Here is a 20,044-nt window from a genome sequence, read left to right on the forward strand (position 1 = left end):
AACCACAAATTAAATTACTTCTCCCAAATAAATTTAACATTATTTTCATACATTATAACTTAATTTTTCTGAAAGGAAAATGGGCTCCTATTATGCTATAGATGGGCAGGTTATACTGAAGTAGTAACATCAACACAAGAATATTGCCACTTGTAAAGTACATTTTTATATCATCTGTTGCCTATTTTCATTCCCCAAACCCATAGATAATAAATTAATTCCCTCACTATACTTTTCTCAATTTAAATAAAACAAGTTTTTTTCTCAATATGATGGAGGGTTCCTCCAAATATGTTTTTCTATCAGGAATGGAAGAACCATAATTACAAGTAAATCTCTTTAAAAATGAAGCAAGGAAATTAGGATCTCATTCTGAGAACAAGGGAAGGGCAGGTAAACAGCAAGAGTGTTCTGACCATGGATGAGAACTGTTCTCTTACTCTCTGCCATTTCTTCTTGTCATGGGGGTGATTCATACCTGAAGAGGACAAGTGATCCCTATTTGGTGAGGAAGATAACATAGATATTCATAATCGTGATGGAAAGTTACACTGAATTGCAACCTGAGAAATGGAGAAATAAACATTTTTCCAAGAAAACCTAATCTTTCACAACAGTTCTGCCTTCAGATGGGTAGATGGAATCAAACCTGTGTTTCTGAGAGTATAATAACCAATTGTTATATATGTAAAGACTCTCTCCTCTTTATCGTACTGCCTATAAAATAAAAAATCCTGTCTCTAGTCCCACTTTTGTATGTTCTTTAATACCTGGTTTCTGACAGCAAAGCAATAACCTGAATGCAGTCTGTTCCAGGTGTTCTGGATGTTGGTCACAAAACATCACTATTCTACAATATATGTACATGTATAGCCCTTAACCTCTAAATCCCTTGATGTCTATAATATTTAACTGAGCATTTAAAGAATTATTGCATTTTTCTCAAAGGGAGAAAATTATGTATATCTCCAGAGGATATTTTAGAACGTTAAAGACACAGGTGCAGGTGTCATGATCATGCTTAGCCCTTCGGGAGGATGAAAGACAGTGGAATATTTTCATGTTTACTAACTATATAATATTACACAAATAAGTGAATAATTTCATATGTTGTGTGTTTGTGAGTGTGTATATATGGGAGGAAACGAGAATAACATAAACTTTTAAAAATGAATATTAGTGATTTTAATATTTGTTGCAGAGCTGTTTCATTCTATGTAGAACCTTGTAGGACACAAGTTGAAACCACTTAAGATCAGAATGTTTCAGTCATTCACACATCCATCCACTTCTTTTATTTGTTTATATTTTCGTGTGTCTAATTGAATAGCATCATTGAAGATTTAGCACTCCCCAAGTCAGGCTAACAGCTATGAAAAAAGAATCAGAAACGATCTGCCCTAAGTTTTTTTTTAATTTTTTAGTTTATTTATTTATTTGAGAGAGGGAGAGAGAGCGGGCAGGCAAAGGGCAGAGAGAGAGAGGGAGAGAGAGAATCCCAAGCAGACTCTGCGCTGTCAGCACAGAACCCGATCCAGGGCTTGAACCCACAACCCATGAAATCATGACCTAAGCCCAAACCAAGAGTGAGACACAACCGACTGAGCCACCCAGATGCCCCAGATCTGCCCTAGTTTTAAAGAAATTTACTTCCTCCTAACATAGATGATGAATATTATGGCATTGGAGAAAGTTCAGGCTTGTTATGCATACATATTATGTAAGGAATAATTAGACGCTGGAGAGGAACTAAGATGGCAGAATAGTAGGAAGACCCTATGCTTGCTTGCTTTATTCCTCAAACACAGCTAGATAAATATCAAATCATTCTCAATACCCAAGAAGTCAATCTGAGGACTGACAGAACAAACTGCACAACTAGACGGAAAGAAAAGGACACATCATGGAAGGTAGGATATGCACAGCTGTGATTTGGAGGAGAAACAGGTCATAGGTGTTGTAGAGGAGAGGAAGCCCTTGTCACAGAGAAAGGAAGAGAGAGAGAGAGAGGAAGAGAACCACACAGGGGATCACACAAGGAAAACTCTTCCCCCAAAGACATTGACTGGGAAAACTAGAGGGCCTGAGTTTCTTGAGATTTTACAACCAGTGGGACTCAAAGACTGGAGTTGTAGTGATCCATGGCATGGCTGGTGTGGAGTCCAGGGGACACTGCAGTGCTCCTGTGGAGAAGGATGCAGAAAGCCTGGGGGCAGATGGCATGATGTGAGGATCCCCTGGGACACATTGAGAGAGATGGTTTCCCCTTTTTTGGAGTACATTTGAGAGGGGTGGCATTGCCTCTCTGGGACAAAAGAGCTGACAGGTGCCATTACCCTCCCCTGCACCTCAGCATTGGAGCAACTAAGGTCAGCTAACCTGGACACTGGCTCTTTGCTGCAATTTACTCCAAACTCCACACACCTGTGCTTTTGTGCCACTGCCCTTCTTGGACAAACCTGCATCAGTCCCAGTGTGGCAAGACCCTCTCCAGAGGACCAGCACAATTCCCTACCATGCCAAGTCCGTAAAGTTTGGAATTTTAAAACTCAGCCAGCTTTCCTGGAATAGAACACAGGTGCATTATATTGCTAGGTGGACAGACAGCCTGGACACAGGGTAAAGGCAGGGATCTGAGTGATGCCTGGGACACACGAGGGGAGATTGTTCACTCTTCTGAGAGAGCTTCCAGGACAATGGCAGACATGAACTCCCTTCTCTGGGGACGAGGGAGGGGGCTGGTACCATTTCTTTCCCCTGTCCCTTAGGATAAACTAACTTCAGTAAGCAGCACAGTGCCAACATTGATGACCTGAACTGCTGAAACCAACTCTGCCACCCTGTGCTCTGCAGGTGCTTCTTTATTAGGGCAAGTGTACCTGAGAACCAGAGCAGTGGGCTCCTCCCCCAAAACACTAACACAGTCACCCTCCCCACTGCATTGCACCAAGTCTACTGATCATAGAGTGCTGCAAAGCTTTAGATCTAGGGGAATAGTATTGGGCCTCTATTAACAAGCAGACCAGAGCACACCTAGTTAAAACTCACCATGGAACAAGGTCAAAACACCCCACTGTAGGCAAGGAGAAACTCTGCAGAGGACTGACCTGAGAAAAAGAACAGCTAAAACAAAGCAGCAGAATGCACACAACATACACCAGAAACACTTCCTGAAGTGCCAGGCTCTAGACAGTATATTACCCCTTCTTGATAAAACCATTACTTTCAGGAGCAGGAAATATAACAATATAACAGAGACCTAGACAAAAGGCCAAAATGGAGGAATTCATCCCAAAAGAAGGAACAAAAAAAGGTCGCAGACAGGGATCTAATAAATCAATTATAAATAATATGCCTCACTAGGATTTAAAGCAACAATCATAAGGATACCAGCTAGGCTTGAGAAAACCAAAGGGAGTCCTTTACCTCAGAGATTTTTGAAAAAACCTAAAAACTCGTCAGGCCAAAATGAAAAATGCAATAACCAAGATTCAAACTGAATGGTTATAATGACCACAGGATGGGAGACACAGAGGAACAAATAAGTGATATGAAAGATTAAATTATGGAAAAGAGTGAAGCTTAAAAGAAGAGGGAAAGAAAAATATTAGATCGTGAATGTAGACGTAGGGTACTCATTTACTCCATAAAGTGTAATAACATTTGTATCATAGGAGTTCCAGGAGGAATAAGAGAGGGAAAAGGGGACAGAAGTTTTATGTGAGGAAATTCTAGCTGAAAACTTGCCTAATCTGGGGAAATAAATAGATATCCAAATCCAGGAGGCACAGAAAACTCCCATCAAAATAAGCAAAATCAGGCCCAGACCAAGACATATTGTGATGTGCAATATGCATATCTTAAATTTGCAAAATATAGAGATAAGAAAAAATCCTAAACACAGCAAGACAAAAGAAGTCCCTAGCTTGCAAGGGAAGAAAAATAAGGTTGCCAGCAAATGTCTCACAGAAACTTGGCAGGCCAGAAGAGAGTGGCATGATTCAAAATACTGAATGGGAAAACTATGTAGCCAAGAATACTCTATCCAGCAAGGTTATTATTCAGGATAGAAGGAAAGATAAAGACTTTCCCAGATAAAGTTCATGAACACTAAACCAGCCCTGCAAAAAATATTAAATGGAACTCTTAGAATAGAAAAGAAAGACCAAAAGCAACACAGACTAGAAAGGAACAGAAACAATCTCCAGAAACAATGACTTTATGGGTAATACAATGGTACTAAATTCATATCTATCAATAATCACTCCAAATGAAAATAGACTAAATGCTCCAATAAAAAGACATAGGTTGTCAGAATGGATTAAAAAAAAAAAAACAAGACCCATCTATATGCTGCCTACAAGAAACTCTTTTCAGACCTAAAGACAGTTGCAGATTGAAAGTGAGGGGATGAAGAATGATTTATCATGAAAATGAACATCAAAAGAAAACCATAGTAGCCATACTTATACAAACTAGATTTTAAACCAAAGAATGTAACAAGAGATGAAGAAAGGCACTATATCATAATAAATGGATCAATCCACAAGAAGATCTAACAATTATAAATATTTATGCCCCAACTAGGAAGACTCAAATATGTAAAACAATGGATAACAAACATAAAGGAGCTTATTGATAACAACACAGTAATGGTAAGGAACTTTAACACCCTATTTATATCAATGAACATATCATATAAACAGAAAATCAACAAGGAAAGAATGGCTTTGAATGATACACTGGACTAGATGGACTTAACAGATATGTTCAGAACATTTCATCATAATGCAGCAGAGTACACATTCTTTTTTTTTCTTTTGAGAGAGAGAGAGAGAGAGAGATCATGAGAGGAGGAGGGGCAGAGACAGAGAGGGAGACACAGAATCTGAAACAGGCTCCATCCAGGCTCTGAGCTGTTAGCACAGAGCCCAACACCAGGTTCAAACTTGGGAATGGTGAGATCATGACCTGAGCCGAAGTCGGATGCTTAATCTACTGAGCCTCCCAGGTGCCTGGGTACACATTCTTTTTGAGTGCACATAGGACATTCTTAAGAATAGATCACAAACTAGGTCACAAATCAGGTCTCAACAAGTACAAAAAGATTGAGATCATACCATGCATATTTTCTGAACACAATGCTATGAAACTTCAAATAAACCACAAGAAAAATTGGAAAGACCACAAATACAGGGAGGTTAAAGAATATTCTACTAAAGAACGAATCAGTCAACCATGAAATTAAAGAAGAAATTAAAAAATACGTGGAAACAAATGATAATGAAAACAGGATGGTAAAAAACCTTTGAGATGCAGAAAAGCGTCATAAGAGGAAAGTTTATACAATACAGGCCTACTCTAAGAAGCAAGAAAAATCTCAAATATGCATCCTAACTTTACACCAAAAGGAGATATAAAAGGAACAACAAATGATCCTAAAGTCAGCAGAAGATAGGAAATAATAAAGCTTAGAAGCGAAATAAATGATACAGAAACAAACAAAAAACAAAAACCAGTAAAACAGATCCATGAAACCAGGAGATGGTTCTTTGAAAGAATTAATAAAATTGGTAAACCCTTAGCCAGGTTTATCAAAAAGAAAAGAGAAAGTACCTAAATCAATAAAATCATGAATTAGAGAGGAGAGATCACAACCAATCCACAGAAATGCAATTATAAGAGAATATTATGAAAAATTATATGCCAACAAATTGGGCATTCTGGAAGAAATGGATAAATTCCTAGAAACATATAAACTAGGAAAAGAGTTAAGATGGTGGAGCAGCATGGACATCCTGAGCCCATCTCATCCCTGAAACGTAGCTAGATCAGGATCAAGCCGTTTTGAACACCTAGGAAATTGATGAGGATTAACTCAACAATCTGCATAACTTGAGCCACAGAACTTGGCAGGTATGTGGTGTGGAGAGGTGAACTGGAGGAGAGAAAAGCTGCAGAGCTGCAAAAGGTAGGGAGCTGTTTTCGGGGATAGAGGACAGAGAGAGAAAGAGAAAAAGAGAGAATGCAGCTCATCAGGATCCCTCAAAAACTCATTCCCCCTGAAAGTAGCTGGAGAGAAAGAGAGAAAGAATGAAAACATCCACAAGGGAGTGAACAAGAAATTCGTTCCCCAAAACCATTGATGGGGACAGGGATGTCCACTCTTATCACTGTTATATGAAATAGTGCTAGAAGTTAGCCTCAGCAATCATACAACAAAAAGAAATAAAAGGCATTCAGATCAGCAAGGAAGAAGTCAAACTTTCACTATTCACAGACAATATAATACTCCATGTAGAAAATCTGAAGCCTCTGCCAAAAAAAAAATTCTAGAACTGGTACATGAATTCAGTAAAGTCTCAGGATACAAAATCAATACACAGAAATCTGTTGCATTTCTATACACCAAAAATGAAGAAATAACAGAAATCAAAATCAGAGAATCTATCCCATTTACAGTTGCACCAAAACCCATAAGATATCTAACCAAAGTAAATTATCTGTATCTGAAAGCTACAGAAAGTTTATGAAAGCAATTGAAAAGGATACAAAGAAATAGAAAAACATTCCATTCTCATGGATTGGAAGAACAAATATTGTTAAGATGTCAATACTATCTAAAGCAATCTATATATTTAATGCAATCTCTATCAAAATACCACAAACATTTCTCACAGAGTTAGAACAAACAATCCCAAAATTCGTATCGAACCACACAAGACCTCGAATAGCCAAAGCAATCCTGAAAAAGAAAAGCAAAGTTGGAAGCGTCACAATTGTGGTCTTCAAGCTATATTACAAAGCTGTAATCATCAGGACAGTATGGTACTGGCAGAAAAACAGACACAGAGATCAATGGAACAGAATCAAAAATCCAGAAATGGGCCCACTACTACATGGTCAAATAATCTTGTACAAAGTAGAAAAGAATATCCAATGGAGAAAAGATGGTCTCTTCAACAAATGGTGTTGGGAAAACTGGACAGCAACATGCACAAGAATGAAACTGGACCACTTTCCTACACCATACACAAAAATACTTTCAACATGGATGAAAGACCTAAATGTGAGACAAGAAACCATCAAAATCATAGAACAGAACATAGGCAGCAACCTCTTTGATCTCAACTGCAGCAACTTCTTACTAGATATGTCTCCAGATACAAGGAAAATAAAAGCAAGAATAAACTATTGGAACTTCATCAAGATAAAAAGCCTCTGCACAGTAGGGGAAACAATCAATAAAAATAAAGACAACATTCAGAATAGGAGTAGATATTTGCAAATGATATATCTGATAAAGTCTTAGTATCCGAAATGTATAAAGAACTTATCAAACTCTACACCCAAAAAACAAATAATCCAGTGAAGAAATGGACAGAAGACATGAATAGACATTTTTCCAAAGAAGACATCCAGATGGCTAACAGGCACATGAAAAGATGCTCAACATCACTTATCATCAGGGAAAGAGAAATCAAAACTAAACAAATCCAAACTAATCTGTAGTGACAGAAAGCAAATCAGTGGTTATGTGGGTCCAGGGTGAAAGGAGGCCTGAACTACAAGTAGGTATAAAAAAAATCTTTGAGGTAATAGAAATGTTTTGTATCTTGATTGTGGTGGTGGTTTCATGAGTATATACTGTGTCAAAACTCATCAAACTGCACACTTTAAATGAACACACTTTGTTGTCTATAAATCGTACTTAATAAAGTTGATTTTTGAGAAACTATGCCTGCATATTTTGATTGATTTTGAAAAATATAAATGTTTGGGAGGAGATAAACAGCATTCCTAAATTGTGTAATGTATTGTTAACTTATGATACTTTTATATATATCCTATATAAATATATACATATATAGCTCATGAGTGTGAATATACATATATATTCATATACATATATACATACATGTTAGCAATATGTGTTTTTGGCAAAAGTCTGGATTGTGACATATTAAAACATAAATTTGGCCACTTTAAATTTATATTGTATAATTAATACATTATAATAAGGATGATTTAGTGTTATTAGGATTGAATAAAAGCTCTTCATATATATTTATACAATTAATTTAACCACTTTCCTATTCTTAGACATGTAGATTCTTGTAATTTATAAGAAATAATATAAAAATGTATACACAGATACTATTTTTAATGCAATTCTTTAACTTCATTTGGGTTTTTAAATTTTTATTTCTGTATTCATGCATTTATTTTTTTATTTATGTAATTTTAAAGAGAGAGAGAGCAGGGGAGAGGGGCAAAGGGAGAGAGATAGAATCTTAAGCAGGCTCCATGTTCAGAGTGGAGCCCAACTTGGGGCTCGCTCCATGACCCTGGGATCATGACCTGAGCCAAAATTGAGTCAGACAACCCACTGAGCCACCCAGGCACCCCATTTGGTGTTTTTTAAAGTAGAGGTTAAAATCACAGAATATGCAGTTAACCCCTTAGTCATTTAAAATCATAGCTTTTAGTACATTCACAACGCAGTGCAAACATTACCGCTATATAATTCCAGAACATTTCCAGTACCTCAAAAAGAAATGCCCCTAACCATTAGTCATTCATGATCACCCCATCCCTCAGCCTCTGACAACTAAATTACCATGTATTTCTATAGACGTACTTATTCTAGACATTTCATGTAAATGGAATCATGCAATATATTTTTGTTTCTGTTTTTTTCCTCTCAGCATGTTTTCAAAATACATGTGTATTGTAGCTTGTACCAGTACCAGGAAATAACTAGTATTAGTGAAGATTTGGATAAAATGAGATCCTCAAACTTTGCTGGTAGGAATGTACTACTGTGAGAAACAGTCTGGTAGTTTTTCAAAAAGTAAAATATGGAAGTATGATATGGTCCAGCAATTCCTCTGCCAGGTATAGAGAATTGAAAACAGATGTTCTGAAAAAAAAAATGTGTACATAAATTTTCATAGCAACACTATAGCACAATAGCCAGATTGTATTAACAACCTAAATGCACATCAACTGATAAATGGATAAATAAAATGTGGTATACATACAAAAAATATTATTCAACCTTGAAAAGGAAGGAAGTACTGATACATGCTAAAGCATGGATAAATTTTGACAACGTTATTCGAAGAAGTCAGAGACAAGTGGCCATGAATTGTATCATCCTATTTCTATGAAATACTCAGAATGGGCAAATTTATAGAACAAAAGGCAAATTAGTAGTTGTTAGGGCTGGGGAAAAGGTGTGAGAGAGGGAATAGGAGCAACTGATTAATGAGTACAGGGTTTCCTTTTGCAGTAATGGAAATGTTCTCGAACTACATAGTGGTGATAATTGTACAACATTGTTAATGTACTGCAGCCACTCAATTGTACACTTTAAAATTATCAAAACGGTCAATTTTATGTTGGAAGAACTTTGCCACTATTAAAAAGTAATACAGGGTCACCTGGGTGGTTCAGTCAGTTGAGCCCCCAACTCCTGATTTTGGCTCAGGTCATGATTCCAGGGTTGTGGGATTGAGCCATGCATTGAGCTCCATGCCGAGTGTGGAGAGTCTGCTTGGGATTCTCTCTCTCTCTCTCTCTCTCTCTCTTTCTCTCTCTCTCTCTGCCCCTCTCCCCCACTCACACTCTCTTCTCTCTAAAAAAAAAAGTAACATTGGGGTACCTGGGTGGCTCAGTGGGTTGGGCGTCTGACTTCGGCTCAGGTCATGATCTCGCGGTTCATGAGTTTAAGCCCCACATCTGGCTCTGTGCTGACATTTCAGAGCCTGGAGCCTGCTTCGAGTTCTGTGTCTCCGTCTCTCCCTGCCCCTCCCCCATTCATGATCTCTCTCTCTCTCTCTCTCTCTCTCTCTCTGTCAGAAAGAAATAAATATTAAAATTTTTTTTAAAAAAGTAACACAAAAATCACTTAGTGAGATACAGCTGTTTTTTCTAATTTCTAATTTCAGCTCTTCCTCTAATTTCTGAAAACCTCTGATTGGTAGCGAGTTCTGAGAATGTTGATTCTTACAATTTTTCATTGCTTTTGCTAAGGACAGACGCTTTTGGAGTTTCAACTTCGCCATTTTGGTTCTCTTATCACTGTTTATTAGTTTTTGTGAGTAATTAAGTATTTATTTTTCTGGGACAAATGCCATTGATAAGTTTTATGGTGTCGTGTATTTAGCTTTTTAAGAAACTGCCAAATGATTTTCCAGAGTGATTGTACCATTTGTAATTCCCACCAGCAATGTATAGCAGTGCATAAGTTATCCAGTTTCTGTGTATCCTTACTAGCTTTTGATTATTGTGATTTTTTTTTTTTTTAATTTTAGCCATGGTCACAATTGTGTAGTGATATCCCATTATGATTTTAATTTTCATGTAACTAATGATTGACAATACTAAATATTCTTCTTTGTACCTATTTTTCTTTTTTAATTTTATGTTTCTTTTTTAATTTTAATTTTAATTTTAATTTTCTTTTTTAAGTTTAATGTTTATTCATTTATTTTGAGAAAGAGAGAGCATTAGTGAGCAGGGCAGAGACAGAGAGAGAGGAAGAGAGAAAATCCCAATCAGGCTCCACACTGTCAGTACAGAGCTTGATGTGGGGCATGAACCCAAAAACCGGGAGATCATTCATTACCTGAGCCGAAATCAAAAGTCACCTGACTGAAGGGTCAACTGACCAAGCCACCCGGGTGCCCCTATGTATCTATTTTTCAACTGTTTATCCTTTTCAGTGAAACATGTTTTTTGGCTATTTTATTCTAAATTATTGGGATTTTTTAAAGTGTTACATACACACACATACACACACACACACAAAGACTAGTCCTGTTTTCAGATATGTGTTTTATAAATATTTTTCCCAGACATAGCTTGTCTTACATACTTTTGCAGAGTAAATTTTTTATTTTTATAAAGACAAATTTATCAGTTTCTTTTTAAAGATTATTATTTTGGTGTCAAGTCTATATTGCTTAGCTATAGACCCTGAAGATTTTGTCCATAGTTTAAAAACTGTTTTAGAGCTTTGCATTTTGGGGCACCTTGGTGGCTCAGTTGGTTGAGCATCTGGCTCTTAATCTCAACTCAGGTCATGAAACCAAGGTTCACGAGTTAGAGACCCACATCAGGCTCTGCACTGATGACACAGAGCCTGCTTTGGATTCTGTTTCTCCTTCTCTCTGCCCTACCCCCACTTGTGTTCGCTTTCTCAAAAAATAAATAAATAAACTTTAAGAAAAAGAACTTTACATTTTACATGAGCCACTTTCAGTTCATTTTTGCATATAGGTACTATTATAAGAGTTGGTTCAAGGTTTGGTATTTTTGTTTTGTTTGTGTGTTTTCTATTTCTGACTTCTCTGTTCTGTTGCATGGATCTATGTGTCTATCCTCTGCCAATACCACACTTTTTTAAATTTAAATTTTAGTTACTTAGTTAACATACAGTGAATGTTGATATAATGGCTATATAATAAATTTTGAAATTTAGAAGAGTTTTTACTTTAATTATTTTTCAATTATTTTAGTTATTATTTTCATTTGACTTTCTCTCTATATTATATATGTACTAAATTATATATATATAATTATATACTTTTTTTTTTTTAATTTTTTTTTCAACGTTTTTTATTTATTTTTGGGACAGAGAGAGACAGAGCATGAACGGGGGAGGGGCAGAGAGAGAGGGAGACACAGAATCGGAAACAGGCTCCAGGCTCCGAGCCATCAGCCCAGAGCCTGACGCGGGGCTCGAACTCACGGACAGCGAGATCGTGACCTGGCTGAAGTCGGACGCTTAACCGACTGCGCCACCCAGGCGCCCCTATAATTATATACTTTAAAAATATATATTAATTATATTTAAATTTAGAATATTTAATATATTTTTTAAATGTTTATTTTTGATAGAGAGAGACAGAGCACTAGTGGTGGAGTGGCAGAGAGGGAGTCACAGAATCTCAAGCAGGCTCCAGCTCTAAGCTGTCAGCGCAGAGCCTGATGCAGGGCCTGAACTCATGAAGTGTGAGATCATGACCTGAGCCAAAGTCAAATGCTTAACTGACTGAGCCACCCAGGCACCCCTAAAATATTTAATATTTAAATATAAAATATATAATATTTAAATACAAATATATATTTTTTTAATTTTTAATGTTTATTTATTTTTGAGAGAGACATACCACAAGCGGGAGAGAAGCAGAGAGAGAAGGAGACACAGAATCTGAAGCAGGCTCCAGGCTCTGAGCTTTCAGAACAGAGTCCAATGTGGGGCTCAAACCCATGAACCATGAGATCATGACCTAAGCTGTAGTCAGATGCTTAACTGACTGAGCCACCAGGTGCCCATCAAATATAATATATTTTAATATATGTATTAAATAATATATAATATATAATTACATGTTATATATTATATATATAATTTAAAATAATCTTATTCAATATAAACAAAAAATCTTGATGAGCTTTTTGTAAGAATTGCATTAAACCTGTATCAGTTTGGAAAGAATTGATATCTTTACATCAATAAACAATAAACAAGGTATGCCTCTCCATTTATCTACTTTATCTTTTATCTCATCGAGTCCTCTAAAATTTTGTTAGATTTACATCTAACTATTTTCTTTTGTTCAGCATTTGTAAATATCATTGAATTTTTTATTTAATTTTTTATTGCTAGGTTATGAAGCTACAATTGATTTTTTGTGTGTGTTTATTTATTTGAAAGATAGAGAGATAGAGTGCAAGGAGGGGAAGGGCAGAGACAGGGAGAAGGCCCTGCATTGTCAGTTCAGAGCCAGATGTGGGGCTCAAACCCACAATCTGTGAGATCATGACCTGACCCAAAACCAAAAATCAGATTCTTAACCAACTGAGTCTAGGATATTTTTTTGTAGATTCCTTGGTAGTTTCTTTTCTTTATTTCTTTTTTTTTTTTTATTAAGGGATAGTTGACACACATTGCTACGTTAGTTTCAGGTGTATAATACAGTGATTCAAGAAGTCTATATGTTATGATATGCTCACCACAAGTGTAAATATCATCTGCCACATTCCTCAGTAGTTTCTACATAGACAATCATAACATCTGCAAATAGGGACATTGTAATTTCCTGCTTTCTAATTTGTGGCCCTTTGTTTTCTTTTCTTGCCTTATTGCAGTGGCCAGCATTTCAATTAGTTTGTTGAATAATAGTGGTGAGACCAAATATCCTTGCTACGTTCCCAGTATTAGAAGAAAACTTTCCATTCTTTCATCATTAAGCATAATATTAGCTTTGGGAGATTCATAGATGATCTTTAGCATATTGAGGACATTTCACTCTTCTTATTGGAGGCGTTTTTTTTTTAGGAATAATGAATGAATATTGAGGACATCAGCACGATGGAAAAACAGAAAGCCCCAGACCTCATTCTCCTATAGGTAAACTGATTTAACAACAATATGCGGTCCAAAAAACCTCTAGAACTTCAGAAGCCGTTTAAGAAGTCACAACACCCCACAGAAGCCTAAAGCCAAGAACAGGTTCATTGAAATAAGTAAGAAATATTGTTTTATTTCTTTTTATTTTGTTATTTTTATTTTTTGTTTACAGTTTTTAGTTAAATTCTAGTTAGTTAACATATAGTTTAACATTGGTTTCAGGTGTAGAATTTAGTGACTCATCACTTACATATAGCACCCAGTGCTCATTCCAACAAGTGCCCTCCTTAATGTCCAGCATCCATTTAGCCCATCCCCCACTCTCCTCCCCTCCAGGAACCCTCAGATTGTTCTCTATAATTAACAGTCTCTTATAGTTTGCTTCCCTCTCTTTTTTTCCCCCCTTACCCTAAGTTCATCTGTTTTGTTCCTTAAATTCCACATGGGAGTGAAAATGTATGGTATTTGTCTTTCTCTGACTGATTTGTTCCACTTAGCATAACACACTGTAGCTCCATCCACATCATTGCAAATGGCAAGATTTCATTCTTTTCTGATGACTGAGTAATATTCCATTGTATATATATCTACTACATCTTTATCCATTCATCAGGTGATGGACATTTGGGCTCTTTCCATAATTTGTCTATTGTTGATAGTGCTGCTATAAACATTGGGTGCATATGTCCCTTCAAATCAGTATTTTTGTCAGGTCTCTGAGTCAGGTGAGACAGAAACCAGTTTCTCTGGTGATTCCCTGAGAAGTTGGAACATTGGATGCATACTTTGCTTTTCTCTTTCTCTCTTATTTCTGTTGTTTAATGTCAATTATGTCAGCCTGTTCCCCAACCTGGAATCACTCACTGCAACTGGGGGGTTGGGAAGCTCACTTGCAGCTTTTTGTCTGGGAGAAAAAGAGAAGAGAAAAGTATGCATCCAATGATCCAACTTCTCAGGGGACAACTGGAGAAACATTTCTGTCTCACCTGATTCAGAAACCTGACAGCACCAGCATACTTTGGATGTCTGGGAGCAACTAAAAACAATATAGAACTCAGTTTCTTGTTCAGTTGAAGAGAAATTGTAATACTGTAGACATAAACTAGTACTACTCACCACAATCATGATAAGTGTCTAGCTCGTGGCTTCCACCTTGGGAGGGAAAAATAGAATGGAATATATGCCCAATGGTCTGGTTTTCAGGGAGCTACCTAAGGGACTGTTTTTTTTTCTTTCCTGACTGGGAACACTGGCAGACTCGGGATACTTTGGATGTCTTTGGGGCCGCTGAAAATAAAAGAGAACTCTGTTATTCATTTTAGTGCCTGAGTATGTCCTACTAGTAGACTGATACCAGAGGAAGCAAGAAATTGCAAGTTCTTAAAAAGAAACCAGCCAACCTTTATAATTGAGAAATTACATACCCAAGCCCAAGAAAATGCATCCCCATAAAATGTTCAAAAGGCCATCAGAATTTCTAGTCATTCACTCGTATGAGGACTTTAAGAGACAAAACAGATGAACATAAGGGAAGGGAAACAAAAATAATATAAAAACAGGGAGGGGACAAAACAGAAGAGACTCATAAATATGGAGAACAAACTGAGGGTTACAGGAGGGGTTGTGGGGGGGGATGGGCTAAATGGGTAAGGGGCACTAAGGAATCTACTCCTGAAATCATTGTTGCACTATATGCTAACTAATTTGGGTGTAAATTTTTATTTTTTTTTTATTTTTTATTTTTTGGGTGTAAATTTTTAAAAACTAAAAATAAAATTTTAAAAAATTAATTAATTAATTAAAAAAAGAATTTCTAGTCAGATGATCAGTGAAGACCTTTCACTATACAAAGAAAGTTCATGAAGACTAGGAAAAGTGGTTGCTTTTTCAAATGCGCAAATCACAACAACAACAACAACAAAAACAAAGCACAAGAACAAAATAAATCTTCAAAATCTGACCCTAAAGAAATGGAGATCTATGAATTACCTGACAAAGTATTCAAATTAATCATTGAAAATAAACTCAATGCACTACAAAAGAAGACAAACACAACCAAACAAAATCAGGAAAAAATGTGAAAATACAATAATATCAACAAAAAGAAACTATAAAAAAGAACCACAAAATATTGTGGAGTTGAAGAATACAATAATACAATTTAAAAACTCTATTACAAAGCATAAACATCAGTTTTGATCAATCAGAGAAAAGAAAGTGATCCCGAAGACAGGTCATTTGCTGTTATTAAGCCAGAAAAAAAAAAAAAGAAAAAGCAATAGGAAAAAAAAGTAAGGAAAACCTCAGATATTTATAGGGAATAAGCAAGATAATCAGGGAGTCCTAGCAGGAGAAGAGGGAGAAAAAGGGATAGTGAGTTTGTTTGAAGAAATAATGGCCAAAATTTCCCAAATCTGAGGAAGAAAAAAAAAAAAAAACCTCTAACTTCAAGAAGCTTAAAGGACTCCAACTAAGATAAACCCAAAAGGGTCCAAAGACACATTACAAACAAATTTCCAGAAACCACGACAAAGAGAAAATCTTAAAAGTGGCAAGAGAATCCATCATGTTCAAGTGAGCTTCCATAAAATTATCAGTGATTTTCAGCAGAAATGTTATAGATCATAAAGGAGTCAGATGATATATCCAAAGTGCTGAAAGGAAAAAAAAAACTGCTATCCGAGAATACTACCTGGCAAAGCTCTTTCAAAAATGAAATAGTAATAAAGACCTTCACAGATAAATGAAAGCTAAAGAAGTTCATCAATACTAGATCTATCTTGCTAAGAATTGCTACAGGAACCCGAAGTTAAAAGGACACTAGACAGCAACATGAAATTATATGAAAATATAAAGCTCTTTGGTAAAGCGTAGATAAATACAGAATCCTGTAATACTGTAGTAGCAGCACATAAATTACTTTTAATTCCAGTGTAGAATTTAAAAGATAAAAGCACAAAAAATAACTATGAGACTGTGCTAATGGTACAAAATATAAAATAATGTAATCTGTGACATCAGTAACAGAAATTGGGGGTAGGAAAGATGTATAAGAGTAACATTTGAATAGATTATTATAACAATATGTAATTTTATGCAGTCCCCACAATAGCCTCAAAGAAAATATCTATATAAGGTGCACAACAGAAATAGGAAAGAAATCAAAACATGCCACAACAAAGAAATTAATGAGACACAAAGAAAGGAAATAAGAGAGGAAAAGAACTAATTAAGGGACAAACAGAAAATAATTAACAAAATAAAAATACTAAGTCCTTTCTACCATTAATACTTTAAATGTAAATGGATTAAATAAACATAATGACAAGACATGGAGTAATTGAATAGATTAAAAATGCAAGATCCAACTATATGCTGTATACAAAAGACTTTAGATATAAAGATATAAACAGGTTGAAGGGAAAAGGATGGGGAAAGATACTTTTGCAAATGGTAACCAAAAGAGAGCAATGAAGTCCATACTTGTATCTGACAAAATAAACTTTAAGTAAAACTGTCATAAGAGACAAAGAAGGATGTTAGATGATGATAACAGGGTCAAATAATCAGAAGGATCTAACATTTCTGCCATTTTGTAGGTCCTGAAAGTATTTTTAGAAGTCCATTTTTATTTATGTATAGCATTTTTACAGTGTATCTCTTTGCATAGATTCTTTAATGGTTATTCCACATTTTATATTTATATACATAGCATCTCAGCCTCCTGATGTCCTCATTTGACCAGTTCAAATGAAGTATAAAAACTTTACCTCCCTTTAAATTCTTTTGCCCCCCTGAAAAAAACTGTTAGAGAGGGAGGGAGCCAACCCATAAGAGACTCTTAAAAACTGAGAATAAACTGAGAGTTGATGGGGGGTATGAGGGAGGGGAAAGTGGGTGATGGGCATTGAGGAGGGCACCTGTTGGGATGAGTACTGGGTGTTGTATGGAAACCAATCTGACAATAAATTTCATATTAAATAAATAAATAAATAAATAATAAATTCATTTGCCCAATATCATTTGTAATTACCATAAACATTTCTTTAACATAAATTTAGAACCATATCAACAAGGTTATAATTTCCCTCCAATAGTCTAACATAATTTAGAAATTGAAGATGAGAATAAAAGATTACTGTATTTATCTTTTTTTCCCCCTTACTATGTGCTTTCTTCTTTCCAGATCTCAAGGTTTCTTCTTTTATGTAATTACTAGACATTGGCCATTTAGGAGTTTTCTATAGGAGACATAGTCAGATGACTAACTTATTTCTGAATTACAGTCCAGAGGTTGAAATCTCATCAGACTAATGACATCATAGTATATTTACGAGTTTCTCCATCAGGAGGACAATACCGAGAAAATAGAGAAATTTTGGTAATGATGAGAAAAACATATCACATATTTTCCAGAGGAAAGTAACAAATGTCATTCAAACTAGAAATTCCAATCACTATTTGAAAACAAGACAAAATGGCACCTGTCAGCAGAATATCTCTATGATTTATTCATTTCTTTTGATAATTTACTCAGCTTCCCATTGCTTTTTGTTCACGGGAACTTGGGTTAATGATGAGACTACTTCTTCACTGGGGTGAGAAGGTGAAAAATTCAGAGTGTGCAGGGCCACATCAGTGACTTTGGGATTCTGAAAACATTTACTGTCCTTCTCAGGTCCTACCTTGGTCAAAAACAAAATAGTAATCTTAAAAAGGCATCTTTAGACCATGACTAAACAGCCAACAGAGTATTGTTTTCCTTCCCCTTAACCTCTTCTATGAAAAATATCCCCTCTATGTGCTGTAGGATTTGATTTTCTTTGAACCTGAAAAGATCCTTATGACACAGTCTCGTATCTGCTTGGTTTTCACTCCATAGACAATAGGGTTCATAGTGGGAGGCAGGAGCAGATAAATATTGGCCACAATGATGTGGCAAGATGGAGGAATTGTGTGGCTCCCAAAACGATTAAAAAAGAAGCAGAAGAAGGCTGGACTGTAGGAGAAAACAATGGCACAGATGTGGGCAGTGCAGGTGCTGAAGGCCTTCTGCCGAGCATCTGCTGAGGAGAGGCTCACCACTGCCCGGAGGATCATGGTGTAGGAGACTGTGATGCACAGGATGTCAAAGCCCCCAATCAGGAAGGCAGCCACCAGACCATAGATAACATTGGCCTTGATATTTCCACAGGATAACTTTGCTACCGATAGCTGGTCACAATAGGTATGGTGTATTATATTACCCTTGCAATAGGGTAGTCTCTTGGTGAGGAAAATCAAGGGAATGATGAGGAACACCGCTCTCAGGAAAGTAGCAAGCCCAACCTTTGCAATGACAAGATTGGTGAGGATAGTTGAATAGCGCAGAGGGTAACAGATGGCCACGTAGCGATCCAGGGCCATAAGCATGAGCACCCCAGACTCCATCCCTGTGAAGGTATGGATGAAGAACATCTGGACTAGGCATTCTTCAAATCTAATTTCCTTGAGATGACACCAGAAGATGCTGAGAGCTTTAGGGATTGTACTAGAGCACATGACAAGGTCAGTAAGGGAAAGCATTGCCAAAAAATAATACATGGATCTATGCAGGGAGTCCTCATAGTAGATGAGGTAGAGGAGCCCACAATCCCCTACCATTGCCACAGCATACATGGAGCAGAATGGGAAGGAAATCCACATGTGCATGTCCTCCAGTCCTGGGATCCCATTAAGAATGAATGAGGCTGGTGTCACATCTGTTTGGTTCAGAATTATCATAATTAAGCTGGTATGATCATTAAGATGCTTGTAAGGTTGTAATTTGATTTTTGTTTTGTTTTGTTTTTTGACCCTCCAAGATTTGGAAAAAATAGAAAAAAAAAATCTTAGTTGTGCTCTCTGTCTCTTCTCTCTGTTAAATATTGTATTTTAATAACAAGAAAACAAACATTTGGAATGTCAGGAACTGTTTATTTAAACATTGTCTAAACTCGTTTAAGCCATTGTTAATTCATTAATCTATCAGTTCATTGAAAGTACATACTTAACACCCACTATGCATCAGGTTTTATCACAGATATTGCATCTACATTACTTTAAAACAAAAGGATATAGATACAATCCCTCTAAACTTATAATCAAGTGTAATTGTGTTACACTCATGATCTATGTCATTATGATCTTTCTGATTGATATCTGATATAATATCTCATTTGAATGTTAATTACTATACCCCCTGCAGTTTAGGTATTTTCTTAAAGTAGAACTCATTGAATACCTTACCAGTAACACAACGGATATGATTAAGGTGCATTGTTATTCTTTCTTTTATATTTTCTTGTTTTATTTTTAATAATAATTTATATTTATGCCTACTATGTACCAGGTAAAGTTCTAAGAAGTTTATAAATATATTAACTCATTTTATCCTCATTAAAAGCCTAGAGTGCATTTTTATTAATCTGCACGTTATTATTAAGTAAATAGTGTGTCTTTGTGGATGAGGTTTCTAAGGTCTGAATTTCAAAGACATTCTCAGTCCCCTAGCTTAAGGTATAGATAGTAAGAGGACCACTGATACTTTTTTACATGAACTATTCTTTTGCTTTTCTTCATTTATTTGTTTTTTGGTTCTGA

The 20,044-nt window shown here is 36.1% G+C and overlaps 1 protein-coding gene across 1 annotated transcript; it reads right to left on the reverse strand.

The window, feature by feature from the left end:
• Positions 1–18,220: 18,220 nt before the first annotated feature.
• LOC125929202 (olfactory receptor 52N4-like) lies at positions 18,221–19,186 on the reverse strand. Its single transcript, XM_049640178.1, has one exon. The coding sequence runs from the start codon at positions 19,184–19,186 to the stop codon at positions 18,221–18,223; it is 966 nt and encodes a 321-aa protein (XP_049496135.1).
• Positions 19,187–20,044: the final 858 nt, after the last annotated feature.

Source organism: Panthera uncia, chromosome D1 (assembly GCF_023721935.1).
Source record: "Panthera uncia isolate 11264 chromosome D1, Puncia_PCG_1.0, whole genome shotgun sequence".
Taxonomy (NCBI): Eukaryota; Metazoa; Chordata; class Mammalia; order Carnivora; family Felidae; genus Panthera; species Panthera uncia.